The sequence below is a fragment of the Sceloporus occidentalis genome, unplaced genomic scaffold, assembly GCF_023333645.1.
Source record: "Sceloporus occidentalis isolate IW3139 unplaced genomic scaffold, rSceOcc1.0.p SCAF_4, whole genome shotgun sequence".
NCBI classification, from domain to species: domain Eukaryota; kingdom Metazoa; phylum Chordata; class Lepidosauria; order Squamata; family Phrynosomatidae; genus Sceloporus; species Sceloporus occidentalis.
In genome coordinates this window covers 110,708,100-110,725,063 of record NW_028316984.1, presented here as the reverse complement: position 1 = coordinate 110,725,063, position 16,964 = coordinate 110,708,100, and the positions used below count along the sequence as shown (strand labels likewise).

General features: G+C 40.8%; 1 protein-coding gene across 3 annotated transcripts in view; it reads left to right on the top strand.

Moving 5' to 3' along the window:
- The window catches only part of HIPK3 (homeodomain interacting protein kinase 3), an 87,872-nt gene that overhangs the window by 56,716 nt on the left and 14,192 nt on the right, over positions 1–16,964 (top strand). For all 3 annotated transcript variants that reach the window (XM_089521253.1, XM_089521251.1, XM_089521252.1), the window contains exons 3-8: positions 2,938–3,061; positions 5,763–5,882; positions 7,693–7,779; positions 12,321–12,505; positions 14,195–14,354; positions 15,434–15,557. In XM_089521253.1, coding sequence (XP_089377379.1) covers positions 2,938–3,061; positions 5,763–5,882; positions 7,693–7,779; positions 12,321–12,505; positions 14,195–14,354; positions 15,434–15,557 — 800 coding nt within the window. The remainder of the gene's footprint in view (positions 1–2,937; positions 3,062–5,762; positions 5,883–7,692; positions 7,780–12,320; positions 12,506–14,194; positions 14,355–15,433; positions 15,558–16,964) is intronic.

Genomic DNA, 16,964 nt, shown 5'->3' with positions numbered 1-16,964 from the left:
TTTCTCAAGCAGGGTTCCTGGAAACCTAGGTTTCAGCAGGAGGTCACTAGGAGTTCTGCAAGAGATTGTGATGGGGGGAAATCTTTTTTTTTTTAAGCTGTAGATAAAATAATTTTTATGCATGGTTCCCTGAGCCCTGAAAATTATTTCAAGGATTCCTTCAGAATAAATAGGTTGAGAAAGACTAGTCTAATCAATTGAAGAATATAAAAAATTGAACACACTGACCATTTTAGTTTATTGCAACCATGCAAATCGGCTCCTGATAGCTACTAGCCTGCCATTTTTATTTTTATTTTTTATTTGCCTGCTTTTTCTTACAAGAGGGGTTGGTGGATCTGGAGCTGGAAAAGGAATGGCTTGAGTGTTTTGTCCAGCCTCCACCAGCCTCTTGAATATAAAAAAGTAAAAAGCAAATGAAACATTTTAAGGATAGAGTTTGCTTGGCTTTTCCTCTTTTGTATCCAGTGTAGAAACTGAAGAGGGTAATTAATGGTGGAGAAAAGAAGCTTTCCTTACCTCTGCCTGCAGCCCTTTTATTTGCCGCTTCTTTATTGGAGTTGTAAGAGGTAGCTTCACCTTTGGTGCGTCCATGTGGGTTTCCTGAAGAGAGATGAAACACTCCATTCCTCTGCCCACACTTGTTTTCTGAGCTGATCAGGTCAAGGCAAAGTGCCTTTTCCCACACAGCACAGAAATCCCTGTAGCAAGGGCAGACATTTTGTCCTTCTGGAGGCCTGCTTCCCAATTTCAGTGAGCCTTCTGTTTGTAGGGACCAGTAGAGTAATTTTGGAAAATAGATTATTCTGTTAGGTATTTTTATTATCCATCAGGTTTGTGAATATATGTGTGCATGTACACATGCTCTAGTCACTCCCCTATCACTTTTCACTATTGACCTGGCTCTCAAGATTTCCTCAGCCCTGGTCTAACATTTATGATGACGTTATGGGAACTATAAAGCAAACCTGATACATTCCACAAGCTCACCAGTAATGGTAGCTTTTTTATTGCCTTGAAAGGATTGGTATCTGTCTTGCAACTTAGTGTGGTATCTGCTATTCTTGGTTCTGTAAAACAATGGGATTAGGTGGCAGCTATCCAGAGTTTGCTGTCAATGTGAAATATGTTGAGTTTACTTACTTGATCTTAAGAGTCTTGGGGTTTGAACCAGGATTTGGAATAGTGAAGTGAGATATTCCTACTGTGGCCCTTAGAACTGAAAAAAAAAATCATTGCTTTTTCTTTTCCTACTTTCCCAGAATGGTGCCTTAGTGAAGTGTATGCTAAAAATAGTATTTTCATCATTTCAGAAATATTTAAGTTATCTAAATTCAACATGTCAAAATACCACAATAAAGAGATTTTGCTACTACCATTTTTGGATTTCATGGGAATCTTCTCCAGTATGATAGTCATGCCATTTTAGGAGATAGATATATAGAACTGAAAGACTCTATATGTATTATGTATTTCTAGAAGGCATGCAAATCTGAGGCTATCTGAAGTAATGTTGGCTTTGATATTCTTTCTAACTTGAAGAATTTTTTTATTTTTCCAAATGCCAGCCAGATCAATTTATATCTTGTTAAAGTATTGGTATAGCCAGTGTGGTATAGTGGTTAAGCACTGGACTATGGTTTTGAGGATCTCTCGGCCATGGAAACCCACTGGATGACCTTTGACAAGCCACATTCTCTCAGCCTTAGATGAAAACTAAGGCAAAAACACCTTAGAACAAATATTGTCAGGAAAACCCTGTGATAGGTTTGGTTTAGGATTGCCATAAAATGGAAACGACTTGGGGGCATACAGCCTCATGGCCTAGAATAACCCCAGGGATGAGGAGTGTCTAACAGAAGCCAGTCTCCTGGAATGATGCAATTCCTCAACATAGCTTCCCAGTTGGGAAGGATAAGCAGCATATGGATTAGTGATAGGAACTAACAGGAAGATTCCTGTCCTTGAGCACTGGCCCACTGGAATGGCTCATGGCAGGAAGCAAACAGCACTTGAAAGAGTTCCTACGAGTACCAGTTATGTCCTCTTAGTCACATGGGCATGGAGAGCCATTTTCTCTCTCTTCATGGAGAAACTTGACATGTGTGTCAGATGAGAAGGAGTCTGACAGTGTGGTGGTGTTTCAGGGCACAGAATTCCATTCCCTCATGTCAGGGCAGCCTGTTAATCAAAATAAATATCTATGTCTTTATATGTCCTAGCCTTGTTGTTCCCATGATTAATTGGGATCTTGTGTTTCCTTAACATTTTATTTTTGCAGTGTATGTTTTCTGCTTAGTTAACTTCAACTTCCTCTGTCTGTTAATGATGTTTTGTGTCAAGTCAATAAGCATAATGCACCCTGAAATAGCAAGATCCCCCCCAACTTCCCATGGCCCAAAATGTTCCTAGCTGTGGTGAGGCAGCTGCAGTCCTCCTAAGCTCCAGAGGACCCAGAAGTCAGCTGGTAGATTCTTGTAGTGTGCTTGCTCTTGGAGTAAGTGCAGACCCTTTGTGGGTTCATGAGTTAAACCTAGGCCAGGATCCAGTGGGATGGCTCTGCTGATTGAATGGTTTCTATTAGTATAAATAGAAAGGGAGTCATCCCCTGTTCCTCCAGCCCCATGGCCATTTCCTTAAACAGTCTTGGAGAGTTGGGGAACAACCCAGAGCTGGTATTCTGGGCAACATAAAAGTGTTAGTTCGGGAAAGGAATAACATTTTTGTTTTATTAGCAGGTATCTACTCTTGTGGTGTTGGATGTAGACCACTGTGCCTTGCCTATTTAGGAAAGAGTTGGGCTTTAATGAAAAAGGCAGGGATTGTTCTTAGAGAAGAGGACAAAAGTGGCTGGACTTTTAAAAACAATTCATATAGCATTTATATAATCTCAGTTTTTAATCTGATTATGTTATAACCATACCTCTTCTATTCCAGAGCACCAGAAATCATACTGGGTTTGCCATTTTGTGAAGCCATAGACATGTGGTCACTGGGCTGTGTGATTGCTGAACTGTTCCTTGGATGGCCACTGTATCCAGGAGCCCTCGAATATGACCAGGTAGTAGAAAGTATAATTGTGATTTGAAATTCTTTAATTTGCCTGATTAGCTGGAGTCTTACATTTCTTCATTACCATATGGTTTTTAATCTAAGATCAGTATATATACCATCAGTTAAAGGTGCTGTGTAAATGATTTAAACATTGCCATCAAAGTTAGTACTGCTGTGTGCCTTGGGTTTAAAGGTAAGTTAATAGCAAGAACTTGCAGCATTAATCTTTTTGTAGATCTTTTGTTTTGTTGTCTTAGAATCATGATAAAAAAGATTTGACTTCCCCCAACTTTCTGTAATTCAGTATGATACACATAGCAATATTTAATATTTTTTACTTCAGCCTTTTGTTTGATCAGTGGTGGTTGTTTTTCTAGAATCCAGTCCCCAGGAAATTTACAGTGCAGAATAGCAGGCTGTGAGTTAACTGTTCACAGAATCATAGAGTTGGAAGCAACCACAAGGGATGTCCAGTCCCTCCTGCTGTCATGCAGGAATTTACAATCAAAACACCCCAGCAGATGACCATCCAGCCTCTGTTTAAAAAATTTCCAAAGAAGGAGATGCCACCACTCTCCGAGGAAGTGTATTCCACTGTCGAACAGCTTTTACTGTCAGGAAGTTCCTCCTAATGTTTAGTTGGAATCTCTTTTCCTGTAGCTTGCATCCATTGTTAGGTTCACCTTGGCTGCTACAAGTGTTAATAGGCATTGCTTCTGCATTTCATAAGAAAGATAACATAATGAAATTTCAAAGGTAGATTGCCATTCACACAAAGGCATACTTGATTTAATAGAATATTTCACTATGGTCGAGTAATAGGTAAGTGGTTGGTTAACAGCAACGAGCTCCAGTTGGCCATATGTAAAGAATTTATATAGCTGTGATTTAGATTTTTAAAGTATTAGGCAAATTATAGACTATGACTTTCTGAATTAGTTTTTTTACCAGTTATAGTTTAGCACACACTTCAAACTATACGGATGTGAATGTTTGTTTGTTGTACACAGAACACTTTTGTTCATGATCTAAAACAGGGGTAGGCAACCTTTTTGAGCCAGGGGCCGGGTTGCTGTCCCTCAGACAACTGGGGGGCCGAAGCCAAAAAATAAATAATTAAATAATTTAAAAAAAATTAAATATATAAATAAACCAGGACAAATGTAGGACAAAATTTTCAAATGGAAGACACTTTTTTTAAAAAAATGGAGGACACGCAAAAAAATTTGCTGATTTTTAAAAAAATGTTAATATAAATGCATGTTTCTGAGGCTTCTATAGACAATTGCCCCCCAAAGGCCCCGGCGGCAGGACCGGGCAGGGGCCGGTCCCAAGGCCTTGCCAGGCTGCATCCGGCCCGCGGGCCACAGGTTGCCTACCCCTGATCTAAAACAACAGTCCAGCTGTTGTAATATTGAACAAATCATGTTAAACACAATAGAGTGATAAATGCTAAATGTGTACCATATATACTTATGTTTAAGTTGAGGACAGGTTTTGGGGCCAAAATTAAGGATTTTGATGTGACCTATGGATACATCAAGGGTAAAACTTGGAGCATGTAATAAACAATGCAAAAGATAAAGGGCCTGGACAGATGGATCAAATGAAGCAGCTTCCTACCACTTTGGAGGTGTGCTGATCAAACGACGTATGCCTCCAAAGTGGCTGGAAGCTGCACCAAAGCCGCACTGTGGCCCTTATGACCACAGCAAAAAGGAGCTAGGATAGTCAAACTCCTGGCAGCACCGGTGGGTCCCTGTGTCCATGGCCCACCTTCAGAGCAGACCATGCAGACAGTTGGGTTCCAACGTACTTCCATGCAGGCTGCTCTTTTGTGCCTTTTTGTTCCACCCAAAGAAAAGGAAAATGATGCCAAAGAACTTTAAACATTCTAGCAAGCATAACTGTTGATGTACGCCCTAAAGGTTTTCTGGATGAGAAGAGAACTTTGGTAAATAGTGACTGTATGATGTGTGGTGGAGACGACCAGGCATGGGTGGGGCTAAGAAAGCGTGTGCATGGCAAAAAGGATATAAAGGAAGAGTTAAGGTACAGTAGTATCAAAAAGGAACCGTCCCCTTCTCTGAGTAGACGAGAGTTTAGTCCATCCTGGGAAAACCTAAAAGAAATACCACCTCCTTCTACTCTCTGTGCTGCTTTGTGCCACCACCACCATTTTCTTACCTAGGCTTTCAAAGATGCCAGAAGTGCTGGCACAGTGGAGAGAGTACAGGGGGTTGGTGCTTCTTTTAGGTTCTCCTAGGACAGACATAAACTCTCACCTTTTGCCGCTCGACTCAGAGAAGGGAATGGATGCTTTTTTATATATATGAGTGAAGGTACAGTATTACATTGACCCAAGGTTGGTTTTTTTTGGGTCAATTTTTTGACTAAAATTTCTAGAATTATACATGAGTATATACAGTAAATTTATAGTTGGCCCTCTGCATCCATGAATTCCGACATCCATGGCTTGAAAATATTTTTACAAATTTTCAAAAAGCAAACCTTGATTTTTTGCCTTTGTATACAAAGGACACCATTTTACTATATGACTGTATATAATGGGACTTGAGCTGCCATGGATTTTGGTATCCATGGGGAGTCCTAGAACCTAGAACCACACCCTAGCAACTACTAAGGGCCTACTGTATAATCAAAAAGTCAGTTATATTTTAATTTTTTTTTTTTAATTTTTTTTGCAGATTCGTTATATTTCACAAACGCAAGGCTTGCCTGCAGAGCAGTTGTTGAACATTGGAACAAAGACCACACGATTTTTCTGTAAAGAAACAGAGGCACCATATTCTAGTTGGAGATTAAAGGTAAGAAGAACCATCAGATTGAATGGGAAGGGATAACTCATGAATGCTCACTTTCCAAGGCAAATAGTATGGTATTAATATATTTTTAATGTAGATATTTGGACTTCAGTATTCATATATATGGACAGAAATTGGACTACGACTCTGGAGACCAGGGTTCAAATACTCACTTGGCCATGGAAATCCATTTGGTGATCCCACCTCCCAAAACAAATTTTGCCAAGAAATCTCATGATAGGTTTGCCTTGGAGTCAACATAACTCAGCAACAGCTTGTGAAGGCACACAACAAATTCAGGCATCCATTGTATGCACTGTAATAATGTACACTGTAATAATGCATACGCTGAAGCCGTGGGAGGATGTAATGAATGGTGTGCACACTGCACAGCGCTGCATGCACACATCCCATTATTTTCAATGGGGCGTGAGCATATGTGATTTTCCCCTTACGCATGGGGGGGATCCAGAAGGGATCTCCCGCGTAAGGGAAGGGAGCACTGTATTGGTGCCTTGAGTAGTGTCATTTCACTTTCAAGAATTTTCTTACACTTCATTTTCCTGACTGTTCCTTGGGCAGCTATGAAAGATTCAGATGACTCTAACACTAGACTGCAATTTGTTTGATGGCTGGTGTAAGAAAACCTGACTTGTTTGCTCTGACTAGTTTCTGTGTACACTTTCCCTGAACTGATACTTTACCTGCTATTAACTCTTAGAGAGATAAAGATCTCTCTATGCTGTCTTTAATGTGCAAGAATGAGAATAGAGGACACTGTGGAGGTAGAGCACACAGAGCTCTTCTGTGGTCAGTCAGAGCTGAGTTGTGTCACAGGAAGAAAGCAAAATTCAGAAATGATGCCCTGTTTCCTGATGTTATTATGGAATTACAAGTATCCTAAGTGCAACAAGTCTAAAATAACATGGTCATTGGCATCAATACATTACTAATGGACTACCTGCTGGAAGTCTTCTAATGATGGGAAATAACACTGATGATAAAACAACACTAATAATACTCTTTTTGGTGTATCTAGTATTCATTTTTAGTCAATCTTCTCAAAAATCTTGCAAGGTTACTTTTATTCCCATTTGTTCTGAATAGAGCTGAAACTGAGAATTTTGTTATTCATGTAAATAAACGACAAATATAAAATGAATTTGACTTCTCTGAAATGCACCAAAACCATATTAGTTCTCAATTGTTGTAGGATTTGAAATTCCTCATTGTTAGCTCGACTGTGGGGCAAAACAGAAGGCCCTGTAGGATTGCTGAATTGGGGCCACGGCAACCACATGCTGGAGTGCCAATCTGGCCAGTTTCCACCCCAAATAGGACTGGAAAGAATCGGCTCCTATTTGGGGCACAAAAAAGCCACCCCTTCGCTTCTAGAGCTGGCTTTTCGCTGGCTCTGGGGAGAGTAGCGTCTGAACACCATGTGGGGGCATGTAATCACTGGCACGGCTTCCAGGTGACTCAGGGGTATGGCGTGTCTAAACACCATGCCCCCAAGCCGGCTAGAAGCCAGCTTTACTGGGCCATCTGTTTCAGCCCTGTGTTAGAATTTTATGGCAACTGACTTGTTAATTCACAGTAGTGGAACAATTTATTTTCTTATCTAGAACAAAATTAAAGTACATATCTTTTGAAATGTACTATCATATTTGGAAAAGGCTGCTGTACATCTACAACAGCAAAGAGAAAACATAGTAGTGCCTACTGTATGTTCCCATTAGTTTTGTTAACAGGATTAATTTTTCAGTAGCTCACAATAATGTATAAATGTTTTCCTCCAATTAAATTCCTGAAGACTTTGGAAGAACATGAAGGAGAAACAGGAATGAAATCTAAAGAGGCCCGAAAGTACATTTTCAATAGTTTGGATGAAATAGTGCATGTGAGTATATACATATATATTTGATACAAACGTATTTATTTATTATTTTATGATTACACTTCAGTCTCATTTTATCTGTAGATAGAGAAGATTTTCTCCTCAGTTCAGGGACTACAGTTGTTATGAAGCGGCTTAATGCCACTGTAACATTTTATCTGTTGGGAGAGGGACACTTGACATTTGACAGTGTCCATCATTGTGACTGTTCTAATATTCTAAAAATTGTACATTAATTGTACATTAATTTTTTGCCTAACATCTGTGGCACAATTTTTAAAAATGTTTACCTCTATAATAGTTATGTTTGAAATGGGTAAGTAATGTTCTTCTTCATGGTCACTGTGATTTACACAAATGGGGGTTATCTTGCATCTGTGCAGTGCTTCATTCAGAATATTCTAGAACTATAGATAGAGAACTTTGGCTGTACCCCTGCCCACCTCTAGGCAACTTCTGCCCACCTATTCCTTGGTTCCTGCCTGAAACTTTCAGTTCTTATTTGTCTACCTCTGCAGCAGCTCCAAAGGAACACATCTGAGCTTTCATTTTCCTTTTCTCATTTTTTCTTGGACTCTTTTTGGCCATTCTGTGACTTTGGACTCCTATTACAGCTTTTGACTCTAGCTTTCTGACTTTTCTTCACCTACAGCAGTAAGCTTCATCTTCTGATGGGCTTCTCTTACAAACAGCCATGCCCTTTGCTATTTTTTTTTAAATATTCCACATATGGTGCCAAAATCCTGGATGACAACAGGTACTGTTGTCGACTTTTTTGCTTGGAAGAGTCTCACAGTATCACCTTTTGTGTACATTGCAAGTATCCTGGACTGCGGCCAGCACACACAGACACATGCCGATAAGGAAGGCAATTACTATGGAGCTGGAAGTAGTCCACAAACCTTGCAGGGAGAGAGAGAGAGAGAGAGAGAAAGCAAACCGAAAGCCAAGCCAAAGTCAAGATAACAGAGGTCACAGTCCAGGGTCAGGTTATCCAGAAAGTAGCAATAGTCCAGTCCGTTCCAAAGTCAAGGCAACAAGGAGTCAAGATACAGGGAGCCAGTGCAGGCAGAAGTCACACCAAAGGATCATGCAATAAAATCTGGCACTTGGTGTCTCTCTGCTCATTAAGTAAGGGAAACTCTCCCCCATGCCACCTGAGGCTGGTTTGCTAATTGCCTCATTGCAATCCTCCTGGATCTACGCCTGCAAGCACTCTCAGCCCTTCTTTGCTTAAAGGAAGGCATGTCCAGGCATGATTCCTCCCCAGAGTCACCACTAGGCTGTTGCACCACAGGAGGAATCCCACCAGCACTAGGACCTGGCTGAGCCTCCTCCTCTGGGGCTGGGAGATCGCAGCTGGGACCTGGCAAAGCAGGATTAGCACCTGGTGCAGCCTCCATTTCCCCTTGCACTAGAGGAGCTGCATCCTCTTCCTCATCCTCCGATTCCTGTTCTTGGCTGGCCGTGACAGCAAGGTCTTTATTCCATAGGCCCACAAAAATACTCTTCCCAACTTAAGGTTTCCCTCTGTGAACAGGCCTTGCTCGCCTAGCTGGCTCCATTGCCCTACACAGACATATTTGGTTACTACAGTGGGTCCTCGTTATCCACAGACTTGCCATCTGTGGATTTAAACATCCGTGGATGGCAAGCCCCCATTGTCTACAATGGCAGTGGCAGTGCATGCACGTGGCTGTGCTGCCATTAGAGATAGCCCCTGTTTCCCCCCAATGGTGGCACGTGCATATGATCTGAAGTTCTGTTGTCGTTAATGGTGTTGCGGCCATGTGCACTTGCCACCATTGGAGATAATGGGACTTGAGGTCCCGCCAATTTTGGTATTCACCAGCAAGGTGGTCTGGAATGAATCTCCTGTGGATATCAAGGTCCCACTGTATCTTTGAACATTTTCCACCAGGCATGTTTGACCACTGAAGACCTGACAGGCAACAAGAGGATCTCTTCTATGGTGAGACCAATGACTTCTTAGAGCACACTGAAAACGTATACAATACAACCAGCAAATTGAGAGTTCCCTCTCAGGGCCAACAGTTTTTTCAGCATTATTACGGCTGATTCCACCTGTACTAGTCTTCAGCCTCATCAATCCAGGTATCAACCAACATCTGTTCCCTCCTGTAAACCTTGCTCCTGTGGACAAACCTTGCTTCCAGCAAAATAAGATCAGGGCAAATTGTGCCTTTGACTCCACATTGGTCCCTCTTCTTACCCTGTCTCCATTCTTTGGCAGAGATTCTCCACTTACCACCAGGTGTGGTCGTCCATAACACCGGATACTTGTGTCTTTGATATAATTTAATGAGGATATGCCATCGAATTTGAAAACTATCCCTCCATGGGAATCTTACACCTCACTCACTTACACCTCAAGGGCTAACTGATTCAGGGTCTTTCTGTCTGGATTTTCTGTCGCCCCCGATGTGTTTACCAAAAACATGGTGGTTGTGACTGTATACTTGAGGCAACAAGGGGTCATTGTCTACAGCAACTGGCTCCTGGTAGCTGGATCCAGGACCAACCTATTGGACAAATGGATCTTACCCTTCATCTCCTCCACACACTTGGATTTATCATCAACCATGAAAAATTCCAGCTCTGCCTATCCTTGTCCATATGTTTAATTGGTGTCGTGCTTGACTCTCAAATCATCTTGGCCTACTTTGCTGACAATCAGTACCAATTTCTTCTTGGTGTCCTTCAATACCTCCACTGTACATGGCAGGTTCTAGTAAGGGAAATACAGATTCTCCTGGGATTAATGGCCTCCACCACTGCTGTCACTGCAGTAGCCTGCCTTCGCATATGCCTGTTGCTGGTGTGGTTCCTATCTCAATTTGAACCTCACATGGATTCTTCCCATCACTGCCTCATAGTACTGAGGTCTGTTCATTCATTGCTAGCCTAGTGGCTCAAACTCAAAATCATGCAGGCCATCATCACAACAGATTCTTCTCTCAAGAGAATGGGAACACACATGTTGGGCTTCTTTGTTCAGGGCCACTGGATCCCTACAAAGAGACCCCTTCACATCAATGCCCTTGAAATGCTTGCAGTCAAAAAAATGTTCAAGGCCTTCAGACTCCAGTAGTTTAGGTAGTAACACACAGCACAACTGTCATGTACTACCTAAATAAGCAAGGCGGGATGAGGTAAAACACCCTTCTCTCCTCACTCTCAGTCTCTTGGAAGTTTCCCAACTTGCAGGGAAATCCTTTGAGCCTCTTGTGATGTGTGACCAGCACCTCCTCATGTGGAAGACTGTCTTCCTTCTGGCCACAATATCAGTGCAGCAGGTGGGTAAACTCTGTGCCTTCAGGATGAACCCTTCATAGTTACAGTTCCACTCCACCCTGACATTTCCTTTTTACCAAAGGTGATTTCAGTCTTCCGTCTGATGCAAACTCCCAGCCTTGATGCAAAATCCCTCCATTCTTTGAAAAGATTCTACAGTTTCTTGATGTCAAGTGTGCTCTGACAGTCTATGTTGACAGGACAGCTCCATTCAGCTTCTACCTCTATGTCTGTTATTCTTACCATAGTAAAGGACTCCCAGTTTTGACACAGCGCTTTTCAAAACGAGTGTCCTTCATAATTTTCTTCTCCTATGAACTGGTGAGGAAGGACCCCGCCCAGCTCAAATCTACAGCCATTCCTCCAGAGCTTCCTGAGAGGCATTCCACTGGAGAACATTTGCAGAGCAGGTACCTGGTCACAGCTCTTGATTTTCATTTCCCACCATAGGAATGATGCACAATCCAGGGCTGATGCCATCTTAGCGAAGGCTCTCTTGCTTTCCTCTTTGGTGTGATCCTCAGTCTCACCTCTTCAGCTGCCTATAACATGAAACTCCTCCCCACCTCTGGTGAGTAGCTTGCTAGTTTCCTACTTGTGTGAGTCACAGAGACCATGGTGAAGAAGGGCAGGTTGCTTACCTGTAAGCATAGTTCTTGGAGTGGTCATCTATGAACTCACACAATCCCACCTGTCTTCCCCTTGTCATGTCCTGTCTGTCTTTGGTTTCATGGTTGCTGCGACTGCCAAAGTTCTCTATTTATAGCTCTAGAAGGTTCCAAATGAAGCATTGCTCAGTTGCAGATAACCCTTAGATGACCATTCAGAGAACTACAGTCATAGGTAAGCAACCTGTCATTTCAGCCCCTGGTCTTCCTGACCATTTCTATTATCTGCTATCTTGTAGATGTTGAGAAGTACTTAGAAGGTGCTTTTGATAGGAATGTTGTTTCAGATTCCACTGTCTGTTACTTTTAATATGTTTTGTTCTAGTCCTTGGATTTGGGGATGTTTTATTGTTATTTTACTTAGTAGTTTGTTATATATATATATATATATATATATATATATATATATATATTTACAATATATATTTTTATCAAATGTTACTTTGAATATGATTTATCATAGAGTAGTGGGTCATAAATGTCTAAATAACAATGAAAATCATTGTAGGAATGCGTGAAAGATGCCATATTGTTTTCACACATGTAATTATTTAACACCAGGTGAACATGGTGATGGATTTGGAAGGAAGTGACCTGTTGGCAGAGAAAGCAGACAGAAGAGAGTTTGTCAGCCTGTTGAAGAAAATGCTGTTGATTGATGCTGACTTAAGAATCAATCCGGTTGACACACTGAACCATCCCTTTGTTACCATGAAGCACCTCCTTGATTTTCCCCATAGCAACCAGTATGTTCTGTAAAGTATCTTTAAAAATAATCTTGGGTTAACCTTTTCTGAACAGGTTCCATGTTTTTTGTGCCACTAGGTTTTCTTTGACTTCTGTGGTACAGTATATAATTGTGACCCATGTTGGTAAAAAATTACAGAAGTGATGGCTTTTTCCAGTGCCCAAGTATGTTTGCACTTACTAATTTTATCCTGCTGCAGCTGGCACTGCATGCATACAACAGGGACATAGCCAAGGGGGGGGGGGTCCTTGGGGTCTGGACCCCCCCTTCCATTAGAAAAATGAATGGTGCGTGCTGCTGCGCTGCCGCACCCAAGCCCCATTATAATGGTGGCACTTAGTCTGGACCCCCCCCCCCTTCCTAAACTCCTGGCTACGTCCCTGCATACTAGCTGCATCTTTCATTGAAGGGAGACTCTGCTTAGATTGAAGAACAGTAGTAGTGGTCAGGCTGTAGAGTCAGTATGCCAAACCTTCAACTTTGACTCCCCTATTTTAATATTGTCCAACTTTGACTCCAAACTTCTTCATAAATGGTAAATGTATAATAATTAGTAATGACAAATTTACTGTTGTAAAAAAGTAGCACAAGGCATTTCATCACCACCACATGAATCATCAGGTTGCTTAAGTTGATAGAACATAAAATATATTTGAATATAAAATATATGTATAAAATGGTATATACCATATATTATTGTTGTGTACCTTCAAGTCATTTCCTGTGATCCTAAGGCAAACATATCACAGGGCTTTCTTGGCAGGCTTTGTTCAGTGGGGGTTTGCTTTTGCCTTCCTCTGAGGCTAAGAAAGTGTGACTTGCCCAAGGTCACAGAGTGGGTTTCCATGGCCAAGCAGGGATTTGAATCCCAGTCTCCAGACTCATTGTCTGACACTCAAATCACTACACCATACTGACACTTATTGTTACCATATACTGTATTGTTATAATAAGTTTTTTTATTTTGAAGTTGGAGTTGGAGTTATTACATTTCTACATATTCTGACTCTACCCAAAGTTGCTTCTGATTCCACAATTCTGACTTCACAGCCCTGATAGTAGTAGTAGTAGTAGTAGTAGTAGCAGCTTCCGTATTCTAGCTAATTTGTTGAGAAGACCAGTAAACACATCAGTTCTTTTTCTGTGCATGTGGAACAGATGTAGTTTTGGCATTTGCAAGTGAGTGGCATCAACTGTGGCTGCTCCTCTCCCTTGTTGCCACCTCCTTACCTTGCCTGCTCTGTTGCTGTTGCTCAGTCTCCATGAGTTAGGGGCTGAAGCATGGCACCTCCTCCTTAGAGCATGGTAGGCTCAAGACTCACTATCTGCTTTCTTTTCCCTTCTTATCTGTGGGCAGGGAACAATGCAGATGTCTTAATAACATATAAATAAGTATAAATAAAATGGATCAGTAGGGAAAGCCTTCTGGAAGACATTAAGACATGAAGATCTCAATCCAGCAAACCCTCAGTATAGTATAAAAATCTGCCTGAAGACTTAGCTTACACTGAGTCATATCCCTTCTTCCCCCAACTTACTGTAAAGCCCCTGAAGCCTCCTCACATGGCCATTCTGTGCTTCACATGGCCATTCTGTACATACTTTCATTATGCGAATACAGTATACATCACCTTTTGCATTTACCCACTTATTACAACTCTTTTTTTCTCCTCCATTTTGTCATAAGAGTGAAATCCTGTTTTCATATCATGGACATTTGCAAGTACCAATCCAATTCATATGATATGAATAACCGCAATAAAACAACACATATGCGACCAGTTGCTTCAAGCAATGCACCGGGTCTGACAGCTAGCTTTGCCAAGATGGGAGCAGTTCGAAGTCAGGTGAGTGCTTAAAAATTAAGGTCTTCTACTTCCCTTTCCATCCCAAAATTTAGATCAGTGCAGGGTCACTGCAGCAGCTGTATTAGCAAATTGCATACCTAATTTTAACTGCATGTTTGTCAGTATAATCCTACTTGAGTGTTATTCTGTGTAAGTCTTCATCGTCTTGGAGATCCTTCTGAATAAAAAGGTAAGGTAGAAATGAACCATGTTGAAAAGTAAACAAGATCAAAATCCATTTTATACATCAGATGAAGTTGTTTCCAGCTCTCAGAATCTCATGCCATAATAGATTAGTTTTTGAAGCACCACTAGATTCTTAGTTGGTTTAGCATACAGAGTGACTATGGATGTGGTGAAAATGCTGAGGGAAGAGCAATGGTGAACATTTCATCACTGCCATGATCACCTGTGTTGTCCTAAATGAGATGTGCATCAGGACCATACAGATCTTTCCATGGATGAAGGTGTAAAAGTTCTATCTGGAACATATCAAAGAAGTAGGCACCTGTGGACATTTTCATCACGATTAGTCATAGTTTTAACTTCTATGTGGAGCAAATCCATAAGTGGCTTGGGATTGTATTGTGGCATTCTTATTTATCATACTTTCCCTCTAACCTCTGCACTTTTGTTGTCGCTTCAGCGCAAGCCAACCAGGGTAGAGAGGGCTGCAAAGGAGGCTTCAGTTGTGATCCTTCATTTTCTCTCTTCCTGTTGATCCTTGTTGATCATTTTGTAGTATTTCTTATGAAAATATTTCACAAAAGTAAAGCTAACCATGTTTTATATTTCAAAAGTATTTTATTATAGTGCCCCCATGTGGTCAAATATTACATTTGCTGACATGTGCACGATAAATTGAGCTTCATGTGCCAGGGTGAGCTTGCTGGTGTACAGTAAGAACATAAAACGTTTGTGTAATGTTATGGCTTATGAACTTTTCAAATGTTCATGGTTTCACATTATCACAGCAGATGAAACATTCACAGTTTAATACAACTTAGCATGTATTTTAAATATTAATCTGACAAGCACAAGAATCTTTTTGTTGATTTATGACATACTTATCATTTCAGACATTAGCTGCATCTGCCCATTCGGTTTTGCCCCATGGAATACCATTACAGGCAGGAACTGCACAGTTTGGTTGCAGTGATGCTTTTCATCAAACACTGATTATATGCCCTCCTGCTATACAAGGTTTGAGCTTATTTTATAATTTTAGTATTTTTTATTAAAAAAGAGAGGGGAGGGACTTTTCATTTATTAAAGTACATTGGCTTGGATCTTGAGTTTATGATAGCCTGCAGCAATATCCCATTAATGAAATTGTGCTTTCCTGATAAAGGGGATGAAGTAATGTTTGCCTGCTTCCTGTAGATTCCTGTAAGATCCTTGTGCCCTCTGAAAATCTGTTCTGGAGTTGGGTAGTGCTCTGGAATGGTTGTGGTGAGGGGTTTGCAGGAGAAGGGAGAGCTCACAAAAGTTGCCCTTCTGCCAGTGGGATTATCCACAGAATCTAAAACTTTTCCATGAATGCAGGGAGTCTTCTTTGCTAAAATCATACCTAAAATACACACACAGATATTTTTGTGTGTCTTTTGATCTGTGGGACTCATACCACATGATCAAACTGGCTGGATGGAAAACAACACAAACTTTTTCAGCAGTAAAAGTGAAATCTTCAGAGTTTTCCAAGAAACTGTTATATAATGGAAAGAGACTATATAGCTTGTATACTGGATAGGTGCTTGAATGGTATTCTTTTTTATAAAACAAGGGAATAAGAACCAAGTATTTTGCTAAATACTTTCTGTTTTATTTGGTGATGGACAAAGTATTTTTAAGAGAATTTTTAAAAATGTGAGAATGTAATCATACTACATTTTGAGTTTTGTTTCCTCACCTGCGTGTGTATCCCTTCCATATTCAGTGACATTGACGTTAACTCATTGTTGTGATTGTGCCTTCAAGTCATTTTCAACTTATAGCAGCCCTAAGACAAACCTATTGTAGGGTTTTCTTGGCAGAATTTGTTCAGAGTGGAGTTTGTCTTTGCCTCTGTCTGGGGTTGCCAAAGGTCCCCCAGTGGGTTTCCATCTCTTAGTGGGGATTTGAATCCTACTTCCCCAGAGTCCTATTCCAACACCCAAACCACTACACCACATTGGCTCTCTACTAATTATTACAATGTGTGAATTAAGTAGATATGTATAGAATCAGTTCCTAAACTAACTAGTACTTCAATGCAACTGGTCATTTCATTTAAACTTTTATTTGAGCCCAATTCATGCATGCATACATTAATTAAAAAAAAAAAAATCACCATCACCCTTGTATTACAATGAGGAAGGAGGTTAATGTGTAAGGATGCCATTTAAAATGTTTAAAAATGTGTTTTTTGACACACTAACCTACTTGTTTAGGCATTTATACCTTTTTAAAGAATATCTACTAGAGTCTTGAGCCTGCACTTACTGCAATGCTCACCACGTGGAGAAATTCCCAAAGCACTGTGGGGTTGTCATTGTCTATCATTTATTTAGTCTCTCAGCCATTGACACATGTTGTCTGGGTCATATTCCCTAATAGAAATCTTTCCCAAGT